Source organism: Balaenoptera physalus, assembly GCF_965194825.1.
Source record: "Balaenoptera physalus genome assembly, chromosome: 7".
NCBI lineage: Eukaryota > Metazoa > Chordata > Mammalia > Artiodactyla > Balaenopteridae > Balaenoptera > Balaenoptera physalus.
The window spans coordinates 21857093-21877646 of record NC_138886.1 but is presented as its reverse complement, the minus strand read 5'-3'; the positions used below and the strand labels follow the sequence as shown (position 1 = coordinate 21877646).

The 20554-nt window shown below is 39.6% G+C and overlaps 1 protein-coding gene across 3 annotated transcripts in view; it reads left to right on the top strand.

Moving 5' to 3' along the window:
• The window catches only part of UGCG (UDP-glucose ceramide glucosyltransferase), a 50582-nt gene extending 31029 nt beyond the window's left edge, over positions 1 to 19553 (top strand). For 2 of the 3 annotated variants that reach the window (XM_082469220.1, XM_082469218.1), the window contains 4 exons: positions 1646 to 1824; positions 3996 to 4082; positions 4585 to 4774; positions 5253 to 19553. In XM_082469220.1, the coding sequence (XP_082325346.1) occupies positions 1646 to 1824; positions 3996 to 4082; positions 4585 to 4774; positions 5253 to 5423 (627 nt within the window). In that variant the 3' untranslated portion in view covers positions 5424 to 19553. The remainder of the gene's footprint in view (positions 1 to 1645; positions 1825 to 3995; positions 4083 to 4584; positions 4775 to 5252) is intronic. The other variant, XM_082469219.1, reaches the window with a different exon arrangement.
• Positions 19554 to 20554: the final 1001 nt, after the last annotated feature.

Genomic DNA, 20554 nt, shown 5'->3' with positions numbered 1-20554 from the left:
CCTTTGGGAATTTGAACCATGAGGTCTTTCTTAATATTGCCTGTGAGTATATTTGTCCCGCTGCAAGAAATCATTAGTCTTAAATACCAGCTTTTGGTTAGTAAAAGAGGCTCTGGGTAGTTACTTTAAAATCAAAAACTTTTTATTCTTATGCACCATGTTGTGTTTTTTGTTTTGGAAATATCCAACTTGATTTGTATGTCAATAATAGATATCTCCCAGATTATACCCTCTCCCTTAGTTTAAAGGTTTAATCCCTAAAGGTCACTCTGTTATACAGAGTGAATGGAGATAGGCCAAAGGAATTATTCCACTCTGTAAAGAAGTCCTGGGAGCCTTCAACACAGTACCTAGTCCCACCTCATTCCTAAAACCTCACGTAATAACTGCTTAAGGAATTAAGATGTGTGCTTCTGGTTTTAGAAGTTTGATTCACTTCCATCCTACAAATACTAGGGCTTCATTCCAGTCTGGACATAGGTTAGGTAGCAAGAATCACATATGTAATCGTTTCTGAGAATTACCTTGTTCTACGCCATGTATGTGACTTCTGCCATTGAGAATGCCCTCCATATCTGTGGGTTCTACATCTGTGGCTTCAACCAACCAACCGTAGGTCGAAAATATTCAGAAAAAAAAATTCCAGAAAGTTACAAAAAGCAAAATGTGAATTTGCCTTGTGCCAGCAACTGTTTACATAGCATTTACATTGTATTAGGTATTACACGTAATCTGACAGGTGTAGATAATACGCAAATAGCATCGGTGGATTTTGGTACAGGGCTCTTGGAACCAATTCCCCTAGGATACAGAGAGATGACTAATTACAAAAGGCAGCATATCTAAGATGTAAATAATAAATAGGTTTTATATCTGATAAGTTGGGTGATGACCATTTAATTCTACCATTAATTAAGTAGTTTGCATTTCTCATGACTTCAAAGCACATCTAGGAAAAGGGCAGTAAAATGGAAGACAGAATATTAGTATCCACCCTGTTTATGAAAAATACATTGAAAAATGGGGAAGTTGGGAAGCTCAGTGACTCCGGCAGGAAATAGCTAGCTATTTGACACAAGAAAAGGAATTAAGAAATAAGATTGTACTATTGGTTGATGTACCTATAAGTATTGTGTGTATGAATGTGCGCATGTGTGTAGCCACATGCATACATATACACATATACATGTACGTACGTATACCTATATATGTAGATGTGTGTATATCTACATGAACATTCTGAGAACAATACGTTAAATATTAATATTTTATATGAAGTGAGTGATATTTTTTACCTGTCTGATTTAAATCCAAATTAAGTTTTACTTCAGTAAATCTTTAAATCTTGGAGTTTTAGAGAAGACAGTATTTATTTGAGAATAAAATATACTTTTCCCTCCTAGAAGTAAATACTTCTTTGTAATGGTGATAATAACAAGTGTAGTCAAATCAAATAAGAAATTATTGACTGCTTGCTATATGTAAATATTACTTTGTACCACTTTTTATTCAGGTAATTTATGTAAGAATAAGAGAATATTCACCCAATCATACTTAAATTCATTAGGAAAAAGAATTTATAAACATCATACTTTTAACATAAAATTCTAATTGTATACATATGTTTTTGGCTTTGTTTTGACAGGTGTATTTTGGAACCTCTCATCCAAGGTCCTATATCTCTGCCAATGTCACTGGTTTCAAATGTGTGACGGGAATGTCTTGTTTAATGAGAAAGGATGTGTTAGATCAAGCAGGAGGGCTTATAGCTTTTGCTCAATACATTGCTGAAGATTACTTCATGGCCAAAGCAATAGCTGACCGGTAAGAAAACTAAATTAAATTAGGCTGTTACATTTTTGGTTCCTAACTTCTGTTGGTTTATTCTGTTTGTTAAACCCATGGATTAAGAGCTATTTTATTTTATTTTTTGCTAGTGAATACAGAATAGTTTAATACTTTTAGAATATAATTCCTATTAATTATTCAGTTATATACTAATGAAGCAAATAAATGTTCTAATTTCTCTACATTCTTCAAATTAATGTGGTTTCTAGAGCAGTATAGAGTTTCCTTAAAAAAACTAAAAATGGAGTTACCATATGATCCTGCAATCCCGCTCCTGGGTATATACCTGGAGAAAACTCTAATTTGAAGATACATGCATCCCAATGTTCATAGCAACACTATTTGCAATAGCCAAGACATGGAAGCAACATAAATGCACATCAGCAGATGAATAGATAAAGATGTGGTCTGAATATACAATGGAATATTACTCAGTCATAAAAAACAATGAAATAATGTCATTTGCAGCAACATGGTTGAACCTAGAGATTATGTTAAGTGAAGTAAGTCAGACAGAGAAAGACAAATATCATATAATATCACTTATAGATGGAATCTAAAAAAACAATACAAATGAACTTATTTACAAAACAGAAATAAATTCGCAGACATAGAAACCAAACTTATGTTTACCAACGAGGATAGGAGGGGTGGGGGGAGATAACTCAGGAGTTCGGGGTTAACATATATACACTATATAAAACAGGTAAACAACAAGGACCTACTGTATAGCATACAGATACACACTGAATCACTTTACTATACACTTGAAACTAACACAACATTGTAAATTAATGTTATACTACACTTCAATTCAAAAATAAAATAAATACATTTAAACCCTAAAAAAAAAAAACTGCGTGGTTTGAAGTTATTAAATTGAAGCTTCTCTGTGATTATAAATTTTCATTATTATGGATGTAAATTTTTATGTGTTTTAGAAGAATTAAAAATGTCAGTGCAGTCATAAGCCAGTAGGTGAAAATTTAAAGAATATGATTTCAAATTTTGAAATTTCTCAGTAGATTATTTGATACTTTGCTAAGAAGCCACCTAATGATTCACATGATTGGCTTAATAACATTTCTCTATCACACAATGACACTCATTTGCTTTTTTAAAGGGGGTCGTTTCCTTGTCTGATAATTTACTAAAGATGCGATCTTAAAAATCGAAGTATGTTTTTAAACTTCTCTCCTGATGGTGTTAATGTGGTCCATGGTTTCATAGCGTTTCTCATGAGATACAGAATACCACTTTTGGTTTCACACCCTGCCCCCCCCCTTTTTTTTTTTATTAATAGTGTTCAGAGACTAAACTATTAAATACAGGAACCACTCCATTTAGTACTTTCAGAATGTCTGTATTTTAAGTTTATTAAACTGTGAACTGAGGAGTTGTTCCTTCCATTTCTTAGGTGGTACTATCATGGGCCTCTGTAATGACTAAAATGTGTATAAGTATGATATACCCTACGTAGGGTGCTATCCTGGGACGAGGCTCACCCTGAACACTGGCAGTTGCTCACTTTTTTTTTTTAATTAAAATATAGTTGATTTACAGTATTATATAGTTTTAGGTATACAACATAGTGATTCAGTATTTTTATAGATTATACTCCATTTAAAGTTATAGCAAAATAATGGCTGTATTTCCCTGCACTGTGCAATATATCCTTGTTGCCTATTTTATACAAGGTAGTTTCTATCTCTTCATCCTCTTCCCCTATCTTGCCCCTCGCTCCTTCCATCTCCCCACCGGTAACCACTAGTTCTCTAAGTCTGTGAGTCTTTTCTTTTTTGTTTAGTCATTCATTTGTTTTATTTTTTAGATTCCACATATAAGTGATAACAGACTATTTGTCTTTCTCTGTCTCACTTACTTCACTAAGTATTTGTCTTTCTCTGTCTCACTTATTTCACTAAGCATAATACCCTCTAGGTCCATGCACATTGTTGCAAATAACAGGATTTCATTCTTTTTTTATGACTGAGTAATATTCTAGTGCGTGTGTGTGTGTGTACTTCCATATCTTGGCTACTGTAGATAATGCTTCTTACTCTTTATAAGGATGAATAAATGCATAATCAGTCATGCTTGCATGTGTTCATCATCATAGCTCATTTTACAATTGTCTTAATTTTCAGAGGTTGGAGGTTTGCAATGTCCACTCAAGTTGCAATGCAAAACTCTGGCTCGTATTCAATTTCTCAGTTTCAATCCAGAATGATCAGGTAAATCAGCTGGATTTCTTCTTTTTATACTTTATTAAAAGAAAAGGGGAAGGGAGAGTAATTTTTACATGGTTTTAACTTCGTTTTAAAAAAAAAACTAAAAGTCAGATTTTGTTTATTTCCAGAAAAGAGAGGTTAACTTCCTTATTAAAATAAATTTAACGTCCAAATATATTTTCTTTCCTATGTAACACTGAAAGCTTTCAAAAAAGAGATGTTGAGACTTTGAATTTTTTTATGCCAGTCTCTATTTTCTAACTTTCTACCCTTTGAATTTTATGATCTTTATTCATCAGAGTATAGGCCATACAAATGAATTGATAAACTTTTTTCTTTGAGATACTAAATAAAAATAGAAAAGAGATTCATTAAATACTCTTTAAAGTTTATATAAAAGGCTTTTATATAACAGGATAAAATGCTGATCATTTTGAGAAAAATTGATTAGTCTTGTAACCAGGCTGTTGTTTAAAGAAAATCCCTTTTTGCTTGTTTGTTTAAGGTGGACCAAATTGCGAATTAACATGCTTCCTGCAACAATAATTTGTGAGCCAATTTCAGAGTGCTTTGTTGCCAGTTTAATTATTGGATGGGCAGCCCACCATGTATTCAGATGGGATATTATGGTATTTTTCATGTGTCATTGCCTGGCATGGTTTATATTTGACTACATTCAACTCAGGGGTGTCCAGGTACGTGGATAGGCTTGGGAAAGTTGGCAGTCATTTGGTGGAACTAAAACACTTTTGATTTAGAAGAGGTTGAAGAAAATCTATCTGAGCCATTCTTCAGCCTCCCAGTGAAGGTTAAAATCAGGTTTAAGCATTACTTTCCTTAATGGAACGTGGACACAAAATGGAACTTGATTTTCAACTTTCAGCTGGTTATACAATCACTTTTATTAAGGCTCCAAAAAAAAAAAAAAAAAAAGAATGATGTTAAGCAAATCAACAAGTCTTCAAACTAAGAATATGTTAGGATAGCAGTTATTTTAATGCTGCTTTTCTTCCTAATTAACATTTCCTTAACCAATATAGCATGACAGTTGAATTATCTTAAGAAGCAGACTTGACTTTGTATAGTGTATTTAAAAGAGTGAAATTGAAGAATCTCATTTTTTAAACTGTGTCTTTAGTCTGACAGTACATAATTTATTTTTTTAATTCCTAGGGTGGCACACTGTGTTTTTCAAAACTTGATTATGCAGTAGCTTGGTTCATCCGTGAATCCATGACAATATACATTTTTTTGTCGGCATTATGGGACCCAACGATAAGCTGGAGAACTGGTCGCTACAGACTACGCTGTGGAGGCACAGCCGAGGAAATCCTAGATGTCTAACCACAGCTTTGTGACTGTACATAAGGAAAAAAAGAGGATTATAAATTATGTTTATATAAATGCTTTTAAAAAAATCTACCTTCCGTAGTTTTATCATATGTATGTTTTGGTATCTGTTCTCTAATTTATTTTGCATGGCACTTGCATCTGTGAAAAGGAAAGAAAAAAAAAAAACCACATCTGTAGTCTTGGCCAAATGGTTATACTTTATTTTGTGGAAGTAGAGAATCAAGAGAATTGGTTCTAGGAACCTGGGTTCGGTTTTTGTTGTTGTTTGTTTGTTTACTTTTTAAAAATACATAAATAAATCTATCTATATATATATGAATGTTCTGCAACAAACACTATGACAGTATCCTTCAGTAGAGAAAGTTTCTTATTGGTGAGTACACTCATTTAGAATATGTATGGGATGGCAACAGCTTTGTTTGGGGGACTCGAAAAGAGCAGAAGGTGCAATCCCTTTTCATGTCTAAAGTGAAAGGTATTAATGCAGTGAACTGCCTGCAGTGAGGTACTAACTGAGAAACTTTTTCATGCTTTATGCCTACCTCTTGTAGTCGTTGCAGAGGAAATATAAACTGTAATATGGTAGCTAGGCCTTGCAAAAACAAATGGAAAAACTTTAAAAATAATAATAACAAAAGAGCTGGAGTCTAGTATTTATATGAATCTGTGAGAAATATTTTTTCGGTCTCACCGCAACGAACCAAAAGTGGTTGAGTTTGGTTTTTAATTGTAGCCATGTCTTGAAGGCATCTTTTTGACCAACTCGTGTTGGTTCTGTCTTGAACCATTGTTAATCACTGTGCTGGTAAGTCTTTCCTTCCCTGCTCCTCACTTGACCCATCCCATCTTTCCTTAACTTTTTGCAGGGGGTGGGGTGGGGGGGTTTGTTTTAGTGTGAATGGATGTTTTGATAGTTGTGAGGAAAAATGCATTTCAGACACATTTCACACATGAGCTATTTTCTTACACGGTCTGTCTTATTGTTAAAAAGAATGTAATTTCATGATACAGGTATTTAATATCTTTTTTAAGTAAATAAATATTCTAGCCATCAATAAATAAATTGCAGTAGAGTATTAAGAGGGGACAGGATGAGTTTTACTCTTAAAATTAATCAGTATCCAACTAAGTCTACTGTGTGTTTGTGTGTTTTGTTTTGTTTTTTAATTTACTATTACTGTTTACTAGTCTTATTTAAATTGGATTTTTGTATTCCAGTTTGTATGACAAAATAGACTAGAGAAGTTCTGGTTGTAAATGCATGCTGTATTTCACTCTTCTCTCCCCATCATGCCGCTAAACTTGCTTGTCAGGTTGTGCTTAACTTGTGGTGAGCTGGACTTGTTTTTGTTTAAAAGAAAAAAAAGAATAGGCAGAAATGTAAGGGACAGTGCATAAGCCTTTCATTTTTTTTTTTTTTTTTTGTAGTGGACGTTTTGCTCTTTCTTCAGGATTGGATGGCATGTTGTCCATATGAATGCCTGCTGCAGGGCTGACACTGGCAATATGGCAGCTTCAAACTCTTAAGTTACTGCAATTTCCATGTCAAAGCATAATGTGTCACATATTAGCAATAACTGCATATTTATAAAAAACACTTTTTCACTGAGCCAATTTCATTTAATTGTCTAATGAGTATATACATGGTTTAAATTGCAGTAAATCTGTAAATGTGTGTATACTGAGTATATACGGTATATACAAGCTTTCTCTGGGCCAAACTGCTTCATACAGTTTTTTCATTTTTTTGTTTTGTTTTGTTTTTTTGCCTTATGATGAATTTGTTTGAAGGGCATTTTCTTCATGAACAAAGGCTTTGATGCATATTCCTTTCTACGTGAAACGGGGGTAGTATTGTTCCCTGAGGAAAGTTGCATAGCGAAAACCAGTCTAGTTGTGACCCACTCTGTTTATTTTTTTAAGTCAGTATCAGGCAAGCTGAATTTTGCTGACCGTGTTTGTAATTTGTTTGTTTGTTTAACGAAGTTTGGTTGATGCCATCCTTTGCACTGCTGAAGTGAAATCTTGCTTATTCCTTAGCTTTTTGCTGATCTCGGTATGGGCAGTGTAACAACAAATCCCAAATGGCTGGACAGACTTCTTGTGTTTGTAAATATAAAAAATGACTCTTCTGTATATGTGTGTTTTTAATGTGGTAGTGGAGTATTTCCTTCCAGTGAAGCTTCACTTAAGCAGACAGAGTGATTCTTTGTTTAGCAAGTTTAGAGCGATGATAAAATGGCAAGAAATAATATCAAATGTTATTATAATGATGAAGAAAGCATCACAGCAGAACTGTAGGAGTCCAAATTTAATAAACCGTCTAAAAAAAGAACACCAAGTGTCTAGAATATACCATGTTTATTATTTAAAATCATTGTCTTAAGTTTTTTGTTCAAAAAATAAAAATTTGAATACAATCAAAACATTAGCAATCATGTGTTTTTGTTTCTTGTCTTTTATTTTATATTTTTATAAATAATCTAACATGTTCCACCATTCACAGCAGAATTATTTGAAGAATTCTGTAGTGTTAATTTTGAAATCTTCCCTCTACCTGTGCTACAGGTGAGATGTATGACTTAAAGTCAGGCTTTTCTGTATTGGTTGCATGTTAGAATCACCAGTAGAACTTTAAAAAAAAATACAGATGCCTGGGCCGTGCCTGCAGAGTCTGGTTTAATTATTCTGGGTGGAGCCTGAGCACTGCTCTTTGTTCTGTGCAAGCAGATTTGAGAAGCCCTGGCCCATTATAACATTTAGAAAAGACTCAGTGGTCCTTTAGTCCCCTCTCGCCCGCGCTTACAACCTGAACTCAGCCTTTGCGATCTTACCACCCCAATGGCGAGGAAAGGCAGATCCAAGGAAAAGAAAGGAACGGCTTTGCTGCTGGACATCTAAAAGAGAAACAGACTACGTGTCATCCCACACACTGTCCGGGGTCAGGCTCTCCTCCCAAGCTTAGAGGCACCCCCAGGCCTGTTTTACCACCAGCCCGTGAGAGAAGAATGCTCTGAACTGGAGAGCCAGTCCCAGGGGAGAAAGACTCTAGAAGGGGTTTGGCTGTGGCCTGCCAGGGGCCCCACTCCTAGCACCCTGACCCAGTAAACAAGCTCATTCCTCCTGGTTTGTAAAGTATACTTCTAACCCTAACGTTGAAGAAACGATCAACAAAAAGTTGGTGTAAGTCTTAGAGTTTTATAGCTAGGCAAACTTTGAAAAGCCCTTGCCCTTATTTTAGAGTAAAAAACTGAGACACCCACTGTGAAAGCTGTGGTCACAGAGGGTAGGAGGACAGTTGTCGGCTGAGCTGGGAGTAGCCCCTGCATCTTTCAGGTCCCAACATCGTCGGTCACTCCACTAGATCCTGTTGTTTAAAATTTTGCCTACAACAGCTTTAAAACTCAGTATATAAACCTTAAATTTTTTAAAAAAATCCATAATTTCAATAACCGTCTATATTCCAACTCTTAAATTGTTCTAGAGAACCAGATTCAAACCTGCCAAACAAGAATAATTATAAAGCTAGTTTAGGGTAAATGCTTTACATATATTATTTGATAGATAAGATTAGTACATACCACAAGACTGTTCATGTTTATGAAAATAGTTCAGACATTTCCTTCTCATGTTTACTAGGATATAGTGTTTGGATTATTTATTCATTTCAAGTTATAGTTTATGACTACACCAACTTCTTTTTGTTGGAAAGGAAACAAACATTGCAAAATGGTGAGCAGTTATCCCTGCAGAGCTGCAAGGAATGCGTTTGAGTAATTTGCCTTAAAAATACTAATATCTGCAAGATAGCTTAGAATCACTATCTCCACATTTTCTAAAAACAAGTAAAAATGTATAACTAACAGTTTCTTAAGCAGCTACTTGCCTAAGAACCAAAATGTGCTAAACACTTTACACGACCCCTGCCCTGTCCTGGGAGAGATTGGCAGAGACTGGGGGTAGTTTCATGTGCTTTGCTGTTTAGTCGATTCATCATTAAGACATTCGTGCTAACAGCATGGACTTGTAATTAAACAATTTAAGGATATCACTTATTTATGCCAGGACTGGAAGTATCTGTTCTGCCCCCGCTGCTGCCTCCACACCTCCCATTGCCACCTTGTTTTCACTGTTTTCTTACCCTTGTCATCAGCCCTGGAACCTCTGTCATCTTCCCTCATGGCTGACCAACATCAGGCCAGTGGAAGGAACATAGGCAGGATGCTAGAGAATTCTGCAGACCGTTGACAGGCTGCTCTGGAGCACGGAAAAGAGTAGGCTTGGAAGTGGAGACTTGGGAGTCCTTTCCATAGACGTGATAGTTGACGACAATGAATGTGACAACCAAAGATAGAGTGTCAATGGATGAGAATCTTGGGGACCTATTTAGACATACAATGGGAGAAAAGCATCCAGGGAAAGAGGCTGCCAATGTGGAGTCTGACAGCCTTTTGGTAGCTATGGGATTTGGGGCAGTTTACTTAATCTTTCTGAGCCTATGTTTATTAACCATGTGGAAATGGGGAGCTAATGTGTATAAAGTGATGGTTAGCTCCTTTTCCCTTTCAAAGACGAAGTAGTGAAAGGAGTGCCACGGGTGCCTTAGAGAGGTTTCAAGAAGGAAATGGTCAGTGGGGTCATGGACGAAAAGGAATGATGGCTGGTGAGTTCAGGAGCAGAAGTACTTCCTGCAGGGGCACCAATGTTGTTGGATTTCGGGCCATTGTGAATCGTCGCATAATGATAGGTGAAGTGTCAGCATGTGAGAACATAGCTTCCTTATGGACGGTCTGTCTTGTTTTGCATTATACTCTCTTCAGGGAAAAAGAAAAGGGTGGGATGTTCAGATAGAGCCAGAAATCGCTCTTGACCCTGAGAGTAACCATTGTGCCAAAAAAAAGTTTTAAGAATGGCTGCTCTGGGAATTCCCTGGCGATACGGTGGTTAGGACTCCATGATTTCACTACTGAGGGCCCGGGTTCAATCCCTGGTTGGGGAACTAAGGTCCTGCAAGCTGCGTGGCACAGCCAAAAAAAACCAAAAACCAAAAAACATGGCTGTTCAGTAGAGTGGAAGGAGCAGAAATCAGATTATTGGGATTTAAGGAGCATGTGAGGAAGAAATGAAAGCTATGGGCACAGATATTTGGAAACTGCAACAGTGAAATATTGATACATGCCACAACACAACCTTGGAAACATTATGCTAAGTAAAAGAAGTCAGATACAAAAGGCTACATACTGTATGATTCCATTTGTATGAAATGTCCAGAGTAGGCAAATCCATGGAGACAGGAAGTAGATTAGTAGCTGCCAGAGGCTGGAGGATGGGAGGAAAGAGGAGTGACTCCTAACAGAGTCAGGGTTTCTCTTTGGAATGATGGAACTGTTTTGCAATTAGATAGTGGTGATTGTTGCACAACAACAAAACAAACAAACAAAAAAGCACCTCTGAATTGTACATTTTAAAAGGCAAATCTTACGGTATGGGAATTATATCTCAATTTTTTAAATAAAGAAAAAATAGAAGTCACTGTTAATGTATTATCTCCTTCCAGTGTGCTGACACGTATTGCCGAAATGTTTCAAGAGAGGGTGTGGGTAACCGCTCGTTACTTGGCATCCTTGCTAGAACTCGGGATTGCCATTTTCTAAATCTTTTTACATTTGACAGGTGAAAATATTGTACCTCATCGTCTAAATTATAGATTTTTAAGTGACTGGTTATGATTGAGTATTCTTTATGTATGATTTTTAGCCACTGAAATTTCTTCCATTTCTTAATCTTATTTACCTGAGAGTCTTAAGGCTTTCCTATTGCTTATTACACACCTCTTTTCTTTTTAACCATATGAAACAATTTACATTGCCAACCAGAACACACTGCTAAAATCTTTGCCTTTAGGATATTTCCCCAAGGCAAGATGGGGTAGGCATGGAAATAATTGATTAACATTTGTGCAACTAAATGGCCCACGCAGGCATCCAGATCAAAGATCAGTTTTCCCAAATGTTATTTCCCTCCCTCTTTTAGCACAATACCCTTTTCAGTTCTGAAGTAACATTTTTTTCAGAGTCTACATATATTTACATTTCTGAAATAAAGCTTACTTAAAGCTTTTGGGTACTGTTTTTCCAATACATTTCTGAACTTTATTTGCTACTATTTTATGAAATATTTTCTAGGCTGTAGAGTGAGGTTATGCTAACTACAAAGTCAATTGGCCTTTTTATTTTTCTTTTTTAATCTATGCTCTAGAAAAAAAGAATTATTTAGCTAGGAATTATCTGTTCCTTGAAAGCTTGAAAGAATTTATCCTTAAAACTTTAGGGGCCTGGCACTTCAATAACATTTTCAGTTTATTTCATTGGTAATAATCAGTTCATACTTTCTACATTTTTTTAAAAGTCAGTTTTAGTCAGTTACACCATAGAGATGCACATAGCATTTTCATAATTCTTTACAAACTCTTTCTGGCCAAATATGCTGTTGTCCAGGAGGTTTGCGGCCCCTGTGCCAATTGAACTTGGGCCTCTGTGATCTGAGAGCTGAGTGGCAGGCAAGGCCATCCCTCCTGTGACACCAGTATCCTTTTAATATGAAGAAAAGCTGACCAACCTAGTTACTCTTCCTCTTAAAAAGCTTGAATGGCTTGGTGTGACCTTCAGGATAAAGCTCAAGCTTTTCTCATGCAGAGGCCATTTAAGTTAGGTCCCTGCCAATCCCTCCAGTCTTGTCCCTTGTCACTTGCCAAGCCCATTCATATAAACTCTCCTGGTAGTAAACTTCCTGTAGCTTCCCTGACATCTGCCTTTTCCTGCTCTGGGCCTTTGTTCTGCTCTGCTTCCTCATCCGGGTCCCCCAGTTCCTCTAACTAACCCCACAGCCTGACCTTGCGACTCAGAAGCCAACTCCTCCATGACTTATCTAACTGTGGGTTAGGTACCGCCCCCCCTCCACCCTGGGTCTGTGCCTCCGTAACCTCACCCCTCACTTAACGCTCATTATTTTAATTGACCTTTCAGTTGTTTGTCTTCATCATTCGATTGGGAATGTCACAGCAGGGAGGGTCAGTAATATCCGACTTTGTGTCCCAAGCACCCAGGTTACGACCTGACACGAAGTCCATTATATTGAAGGAATTAATGAACAAATAAGGATAAGTATGCCTTGATCACGAATCTTATGCCTATAGCTAATCACGCAACAGTTAGGAATGCAGACTGTGGAGCCAGACCGCTTGCATTCACTTGTCGGTATCACCACTTGCTCCCTGTACCTCTCTGTGCCTCAGTGGACACCAGCGTTACCGCCTTTTCAGGTTGATCTGAGAATTAAAGGAGATAATACATATGCAAAGGCACATTCTCAATAAAAGCTTAGTGTTAGTATCATAAGGATCTCCAGTGTTAGGCTGTGGTAGCTAAGTAAAAACGAAAGTTTCGCTACCCAGTCCACAAAGTAGCTCGTCTTTCCTTCAAGGCTTGAGGAAGAGAATTGTTCACAATCTAATGGAGAGGGTTGCATGAGCTTTTCTAGGACGACTGACCCTCAGCCCTTGATGGTTCAGAGTGAATATTCTAGCATTCAAGGAGAAAATCAATCTGATTAATTTGAATTATTATGAATAGTGCTAGTGTAGCCCATATAATACTGTCCAGAATGTTAGCACCAATGGACTGAGCCGCAAGGCATGGCAGGCAGTTACAAGGCTTCAGGACACAGGCCTGCATTCCTGCGAGAATAGTCCACGAAATCCCAAGGCTGAGAGAACCTGGCGTTTACGGCAGGGCATTGCACATGCTCTGTGGAATGAGTTGCACCCATGACGTGGGCAACACTCAAGGAATTTTACCCAGCTGGAATGTTCCCAGCTATCATTCTTTTAATGGACAACTGGTTTTGTATAATGCAAAGGCGGTTTCCCAGGTGTTCTCTGACTTGGGGCACTCAGAGCAGTGAGTGTGGGGGGCTAAAACTGGCCATCTGAAAGGGAATTTTCTTCCACAAGGCTTTATAGCTTCCATGGTTCCCAGACTGTAGTATGAATAAGAATTATGTAAAATGCCAACCACAGGGCCCTACTCCCCTGAGATGAAGTCGAGAACTCTCAGCCTGTATAAGCTCTCCTGAGATTCTGATGCGGGCACCTCCCAGTACACTTTGAGGAACATTTCAGTGGAGGTCCATCATTGGGGAATGCACTTTATGGAAGTCAAGGACAGTGGAGCAGAGGAGGGTGGTGGCCTTGGGCAGAGGAAAGTTGACACTCTGCTCTTAGGATCTCATTTCGTCGATCTCTAGGTGAAGTGGCTGTGATATTGTGGTTTATGATAAGAAACATATATTTGGTCTTCATCCCCATTCCTGGCACAAAGCTCCTAAAACCCTTAGCATTCCCTAAGGGATGAGAGCCATGAAGGTGTCTTTTGTTATGTGAATGAGGTGACTTTTGGACCATGTCTAAGATGAGGACTGGTTGCCAGGAGAACCAACCCTGTGATTAGAATGTTGGCACTTTTAGATCCACCCCTCCCACCCCGACATCCGGGGTTGGGAGAGGGGCTGGAGGTTGAATCAGTTACCAATAGACAATGATGTAATCAATCGTGTCTTTGTATTGATGCCTCTATAAAAACCCGAAAGGACAGAGTTCGAAGACCTTCCTGGTTGATGAACACATGGAGATCTGGAGAGAATGGCAGGCCTGGAGAGGGCATGGAAACTCCACCTCCCTTCCCCATACCTTGCCCTATACGTCTCTTCCATCTGCCTGTTCCTGAGTTACATCCTTTTCTAATAAGCTAGTAATCAAGTAAGTAAAATGTTTCTCTGAGTTCTATGAGCTGCTCTAGCAAATTAATTGAACCCAAGGAGGGGGTCGTGAGAGCCTCCCATCTATAGCCAGTAGGTCAGAAGCACAGGTGACAACCTGGACTTGCAATTGGTGCCTGAAGAGGGGGCTGGGCAGTATTATAGGACTGAGTCCTTAACCTGTGGGATCTGACGCTATCTCCAGGTAGATAGTATCAGAATTGAGTTGAATTTTTGGACACCTAGCTGGTGTCCCAAGCGTTGCTGGGCAATGTGGGAAGAAACCTCCCCCTTCACACGTTGGAATTGTGATCGGGAACCAGACTGTGGTCCAGTAGGGGTGTAGTCCCCAGAGGTTGCCACGACACCCAGGAGTCTGCAAGGCGGGCCATTCGAAACAGCAGATGTTGATTGGCAAACAAGAGGTCTGGTAATGAAAGAGATAGAAACAAAGGAAAACTAGTTGAAAAATTAACAAAGTTTTCCATTCAAACATCTTTTCCTTAGAAACTGCAGTATTTTTTGTCTTTTTTAAAAATTGAAGTATAGTTGATTTACAATGCTGTGTTAATTACTGCTGTAGAGCAAAGTGACTCAGTTATACATATATACACATTTTTTTCATATTCTTTTCCATTATGGTTTAATCAAAGGATATTGAATATACTGTGCTATACAGTAGGACCTTGTTGTTTATCCATTCTATATGTACCAGTTTGCATCTGCTAATCCCAAACTCCCAATCCATCCCTCTCCCACACCCTCCCCCTTGGCAACCACCAGTCTATTCTCTATGTCCCTGATTCTGAGAAACTGCGATTTTGAACTTATCACCAGCGTAACTGGAACTTAAAATTTTTACTTTGTTTTCATGGACCAGCCCAGGGAGAAAAATGTGGTGGAGGAGTACCATTGCTGTATCTAATGAGGTGGAACCAGAGCTGCCAAGGGAATGTAGGAAGCAGTCTCTGGCCTTCAGAGTCCCACTGATCTGGGCCAGAAGTGCTGCCCTTGCCCATCCTTAGGGAATTCTGGGAAAATGACAACCTGTGCAGTCACTCCTCATCTCAGTCCCTCCCATCTAGGACAAGTCAGGCATCAAATGATGAGTCCAGACACGGCTAAGAGCTTATTGTTTGACATCTAGGGGCGAGGATCCAGTTCTGGCTGCCTTACCTCCTCTTCCTTGCTGTGACCGTCTCTGGGGGAAACGGAGGTGATTCCACTGATGCCGGGAGCGCTAGAAGGGAGGCTTAGCTTTCTTACATCTGAGAACAATGACCTCTCCCCACAACCTAAATCCTAAGCTGAAAAGTCCTGGCTTCCTGTCCCAACACTGCTGGCCCATGTTACAGCGGCAATCGGTCCACTCTGCTTGAGGGATTCCAGCAGCCGAGTTGCCAAATGATCAGGCAAACGGACTACAAACAAAGGGAACATGTCATTTTTAGGGAAGAGCCCAAACTGAATGGCCAGAAGACGTGGGCAACAGAGGCAGAATTCATGGGAGACACAGAAGCGAAATTCAATTAAAACATAATGAGGGAAAAACCATAATGAGAACTTTTAAGAAGATAGAATTAGAGCATAAAAAATGAAATTATGCAACTAAGGAGCATGATTTCTAAATTGAGAAATTCAACGCAGAAATGAAAGAGAATGATAGTTTCTGAAAACTAAATTGGTATTTGGGGTGGGTGTAGGGGCTTGTCCCAATAACCCGAAGCAAAAGAAAACAAAGCATACTAACTGCTAAGAAAAATGCACAAATACAACACATAGAGGACCAATTAGGCAGAGACTAAGTAGTCTAATAATAGGAGTTCCAGAAGGAGAAAGAAGATAGAAGAAAACCAAAGAAAGACTTGATTATTTACATTTAAAGGACTCCCCTGGTCCCAGGTGGGTTTAATGAAAAGACACACTCACACAAAGAAGTATCCCGGTGAATGTTCTCAGCTTCAAGGATTAATTTAACCCTCATCAGCCAGAAAGAACAAGTTATTGACAAAAAAAAGAGGGAGGCCATAATTGGATTATCAGCAATACTGGAGGCTCTTGAGAGACAAAGGTATGATATCCATAGGCTATTTGGGGGAAAAATGGATTATGATCTGAAAATCTTATATCCAGTCAAATCATTATATGAGAGCAAAAAGAAGGCATTTTTTAACACATAGTGCCTTGGAAAATCTACACCCCTGTACTCTGAGGAAATTTGTCAAGAAAGTTCTCAAGAAAATAACCCCAAACAAAAACCTCTGCATGGAAGATGACATAAAATACAGGAAAGCGGTGGTGATTAATGTACCTTGTATTCGTCATAATCTAAATGGATAGTGCTAGTGTGACATGGAATAATAAGAATTTTTGAATAACATAAGACCGACTCTAGGGGAAATTTCAATAGCTTTAGCTAGAATTCTTTTCTCTCAAAACCTAGGAGTAGGGATGTGAAAGAAGAAAATGGAGAAGTAAAAATGGTTCAAAGTTTTATATAGGTTTACGAATCTTGAAGGAAGGGGTGCAGTGCACAAAAAACAACTTGAACTTGCTCCTTAGACACGAAAAGTCCTTTGTTCTTTTCTTATTTATTTATTTTTGGCTGCGTTGGGTCTTCCTTGCTGCACGCGGGCTTTCTCTAGTTACAGCGAGTTGGGGCTGCTCTTCCTTGCAGTGTGCAGGCTTCTCATTGCTGTGGCTTCTCTTGTTGCAGAGCACGGGCTCTAAGTGCGTGGGCTTCAGTAGTTGTGGCACGTGGGCTCGGTAGTTGTGGCTCGCCGGCTCTAGAGCGCAGGCTCAGTAGTTGTGGTGCACGGGCTTAGTTGCTCCGCAGCATGTGGGATCTTCCCAGACCAGGGCTCAACCCTGTGTTCCCTGCATTGGCAGGCGGATTCTTAACTGCTGAGCCACGAGGGAAGCCCCAAAAGTCCTTTGTTCTTTCACTGAGGATTTCTTACTAGCAGTAGTATCTCTCTCTCCCCCCCTCTCTCTCTCTAACCTAGCTGTCTCCTTTCTTTACCTTCTCAGCTCCTCGTCTTTTTTTTCTCCCTACCCACATTCATCTCACTCTTCACACAGGCCAAATTAACTACAGATTTCAGACTTTGCTCCAGGCTCACCTGTGCACATCCAAAAATCCATCAAGATGCTCAGCTGCACAAAAAGAGCAATTTCTCCTTTAGTAATGAAAAGGCCTAGCAGAAAATTTGTGATTATGGTCTTTCCGTTGACAGCATCCACCCTCATTAGAAGGCTGTGCATTTTTAAAGACCATTTCTCCCCATCTGCTCCAGAGTCCTGTAAGAAGTTCAGTGTCAGCTTTCAGGGAAAAGCTGTAGGGTTGAGAATAGGGGTAAGGATGGAGGTGGGGACAATGAGATGAGGATGGAGAGGTCGGCAAGGATGCAGCCTGCTGAGCCTTGAGAGCCTAGTTAAAGAGTTTGGGCTTTATCCTGAAGGCAGAGTGGAGCCATTAAAGGTTTTGTGTGTTAGAAAGATATCCCTGGGACTTCCCTGGCAGTCCAGTGGTTAAGACTTCTCCTTCTCCACCCCAGGAGGTGTGGGTTTGATCCGTGGCTGGGGAGCTAGGATTCCACATGACTTGCGGCCAAAAAGCCAAAACGTAGAACAGAAGCAATGTTTTAACAAATTCAATAAAGACTTTTAAAATGGTCCACATCAAAAAGAAAGAAGGAAAGAAAGAAAGATATCCCTGGCTGCTGTGTGGAGATGAATGAGCTTGAAGGTAGAGAAGCCAGCAGGAAAGTTGTTGCTCTAATCCCAGTGAGGAATTCTGTTTATTTACAGAAATCCTATCCATCCCTGTGACCTAAGTGTGGATGGAAACTTTTGTTTTTTTCCTTTTGTACAGGTCACATGGGAATGTACCACTTGTAAGCTGCCTAGTTTCTGCAATGAGAATTCATCTTTGTTTCATACCAACCCTAAGTCTGCCTTTATGAGGGTTTGACCCCCCGCTCTAAAGGTCCCAGGAGGCTGACACCCAAGACAAGTCCATGTCAGGATCACAGCCATTTCATCTGACTTCCCACCTTTACCTGAGCTCTCCCGGACATCATTCTCCAATTGGTTCTGCGTATGACTGGCTCTCAGTGCTACTGGCTGTATCTCCCCATCCAGTCTCCTACTCACTCTTGAATATGATGACCAGCTTGGCATTCCCTGCTGCTTCCTAATATTCAAAGTTTGATTCTACATCATATTAAATTCAAACCTTCGTTAAATTCAGAGCTTCATCAGGTCTAGGGCAAAAGTTATGGCACTGACTAGAAAGAAGTAGGTGCCAAGAATTGACCTGGGGGAATTCATGTGACTCAGAGTATCCCAAATCCCCACCGAGCCTCTCTTGGCTGCAGGTCCAGCTCTTCCTTCCCCCAACTATCTCCCCCTTGCTCTCCCCCTTCTCCTCCCCCTTCTCCTCCTCCTCCTCCTCCTCCTCTCCTGTCTGGGAGCCCACAGGGATCTTGCTATAGGGATTTACCTTGCAAAAGGGAGCCAGTTCTCTCCATGCCCCATCCTTTTACCATCTTTGATTGTCTCCAGACTTACAATGAGAATTATAGCCTAGCCTGTCCCCAGGGACCCAGAACCCGGAATAAGGCTAAGAAATAAAAAGACTTTAAGTCTTTCCTAATTTATCAGCAAAACCCTGGAGAATGTATGCGAGATTAAGGGCTTGGCCAAGGAAAGAGAGACATAAACAAAGATTAGGCTACATTTTTTGATCTGATATTCTTTCCAGAGATGTTGGATGAAAATGGTATCTCCAGCAGCCGGAGTGAGTCTAATTGTTTTTCTCAGTTGGCAGACTTCAAACTGACTCAAAGATGGACAACACCAAATAAAGCCAAGAAGTCAGAAATTCCTGGATATAATAAAGAGGGATGAATAAAAAGACTTAGGAAGACAGGAATCTGGGAATGGATTTACCATAGGTGATTCAGCCCTCCTCTCAATAAAGATCAAGAATATACAGTTGGGCTTCCCTGGTGGCACAGTGGTTGAGAATCTGCCTGCTAATGTAGGGGACACGGGTTCGAGCCCTGGTCTGGGAAGATCCCACATGTCGCGGAGCAACTGGGCCCGTGAGCCACAATTACTGAGCCTGCGTGTCTGGAGCCTGTGCTCCGCAACAAGAGAGGCCACGACAGTGAGAGGCCCGCGCACCGCGATGAAGAGTGGCCCCCGCTCGCCTTAACTAGAGAAAGCCCTTGCACAGAAACGAAGACCCAACACAGCCAAAAAAAAAAAAAAAAAAAAATTAATTAAAAAAAAAAAAAGAATATACAGTCATCCCTCAGTATCCGAGGGGGGATGGCTTCCAGGACACCCCCACCCCCACCTCCCCAGGCCCTGTGGGTACCAAAATCCGCAGATGCTCAAATCCCTTATATAAAATGGCATAGTACAGTCGGCCCTCTGTATCCGTGGATGCAGAACCCATATACGGAGCCCACTGTACTCATATCACCAAACCATTGAAAAATACATTGGTTCAGAAGACCTAGAAACTTTGAAAAGCACATGTAGGCCAAGGATGCAGATGGGAGGAACTAGCTGTGCTGAAATTGTCTCCTTGATTACGACAATGGTAATAGGATGAGGGCAGGACACTTAAGCAAGGCCAAAACATCAGACTTAACACTCCGAGGCATGGTATGTATAATTATCATAATTGGCAAAGGTGCTACAGGGGTAATCTGATTGGTCTGACTCTTTGATTGTAGCCAATTAACTAAACAGAAGATCCAGAAGTGAAACATAGGCAGCCAACCACAAGGTTTTACCTGATTTATGAACCACTCCTCCAACCCCCACCCCTCCGCCAAAAAAAAACCAGTCTGGTGGAAAGAGACCTTACTTGGGCTGCTGCAATAGAGAATTCCACTTCCTCATTCAATTCCCAGACATGACTTATTTCAGAAACTCTGAGCCCCTTAAATGAAAGGAAGGTTGCATACCCCTGACAAAAGACTCTGATAACTTGACAGGTTTATATGTGCCTCTTCCTCCTCCTCTTCTCCAAAAGACAACTATTGATCAGGGTAAATGTACACTTAGGGAAAGAAAATATCCCAACTTTGGCTTTGAAATAATGGGAAACTAGAATGCCACTATGGATTACCAGTCAGTGGCAGCCTTATGGCGATCAGATTATAAATGCTTTAATTTTAATCAGCCTCACAGTGGGCCCTATGAGACCCCACACTCATCTTATGGTGACCGTATAGCTGGAATAAATAAATTCAGCCATTGGCATAATTTCCAGATTTGTTTCCTAACCT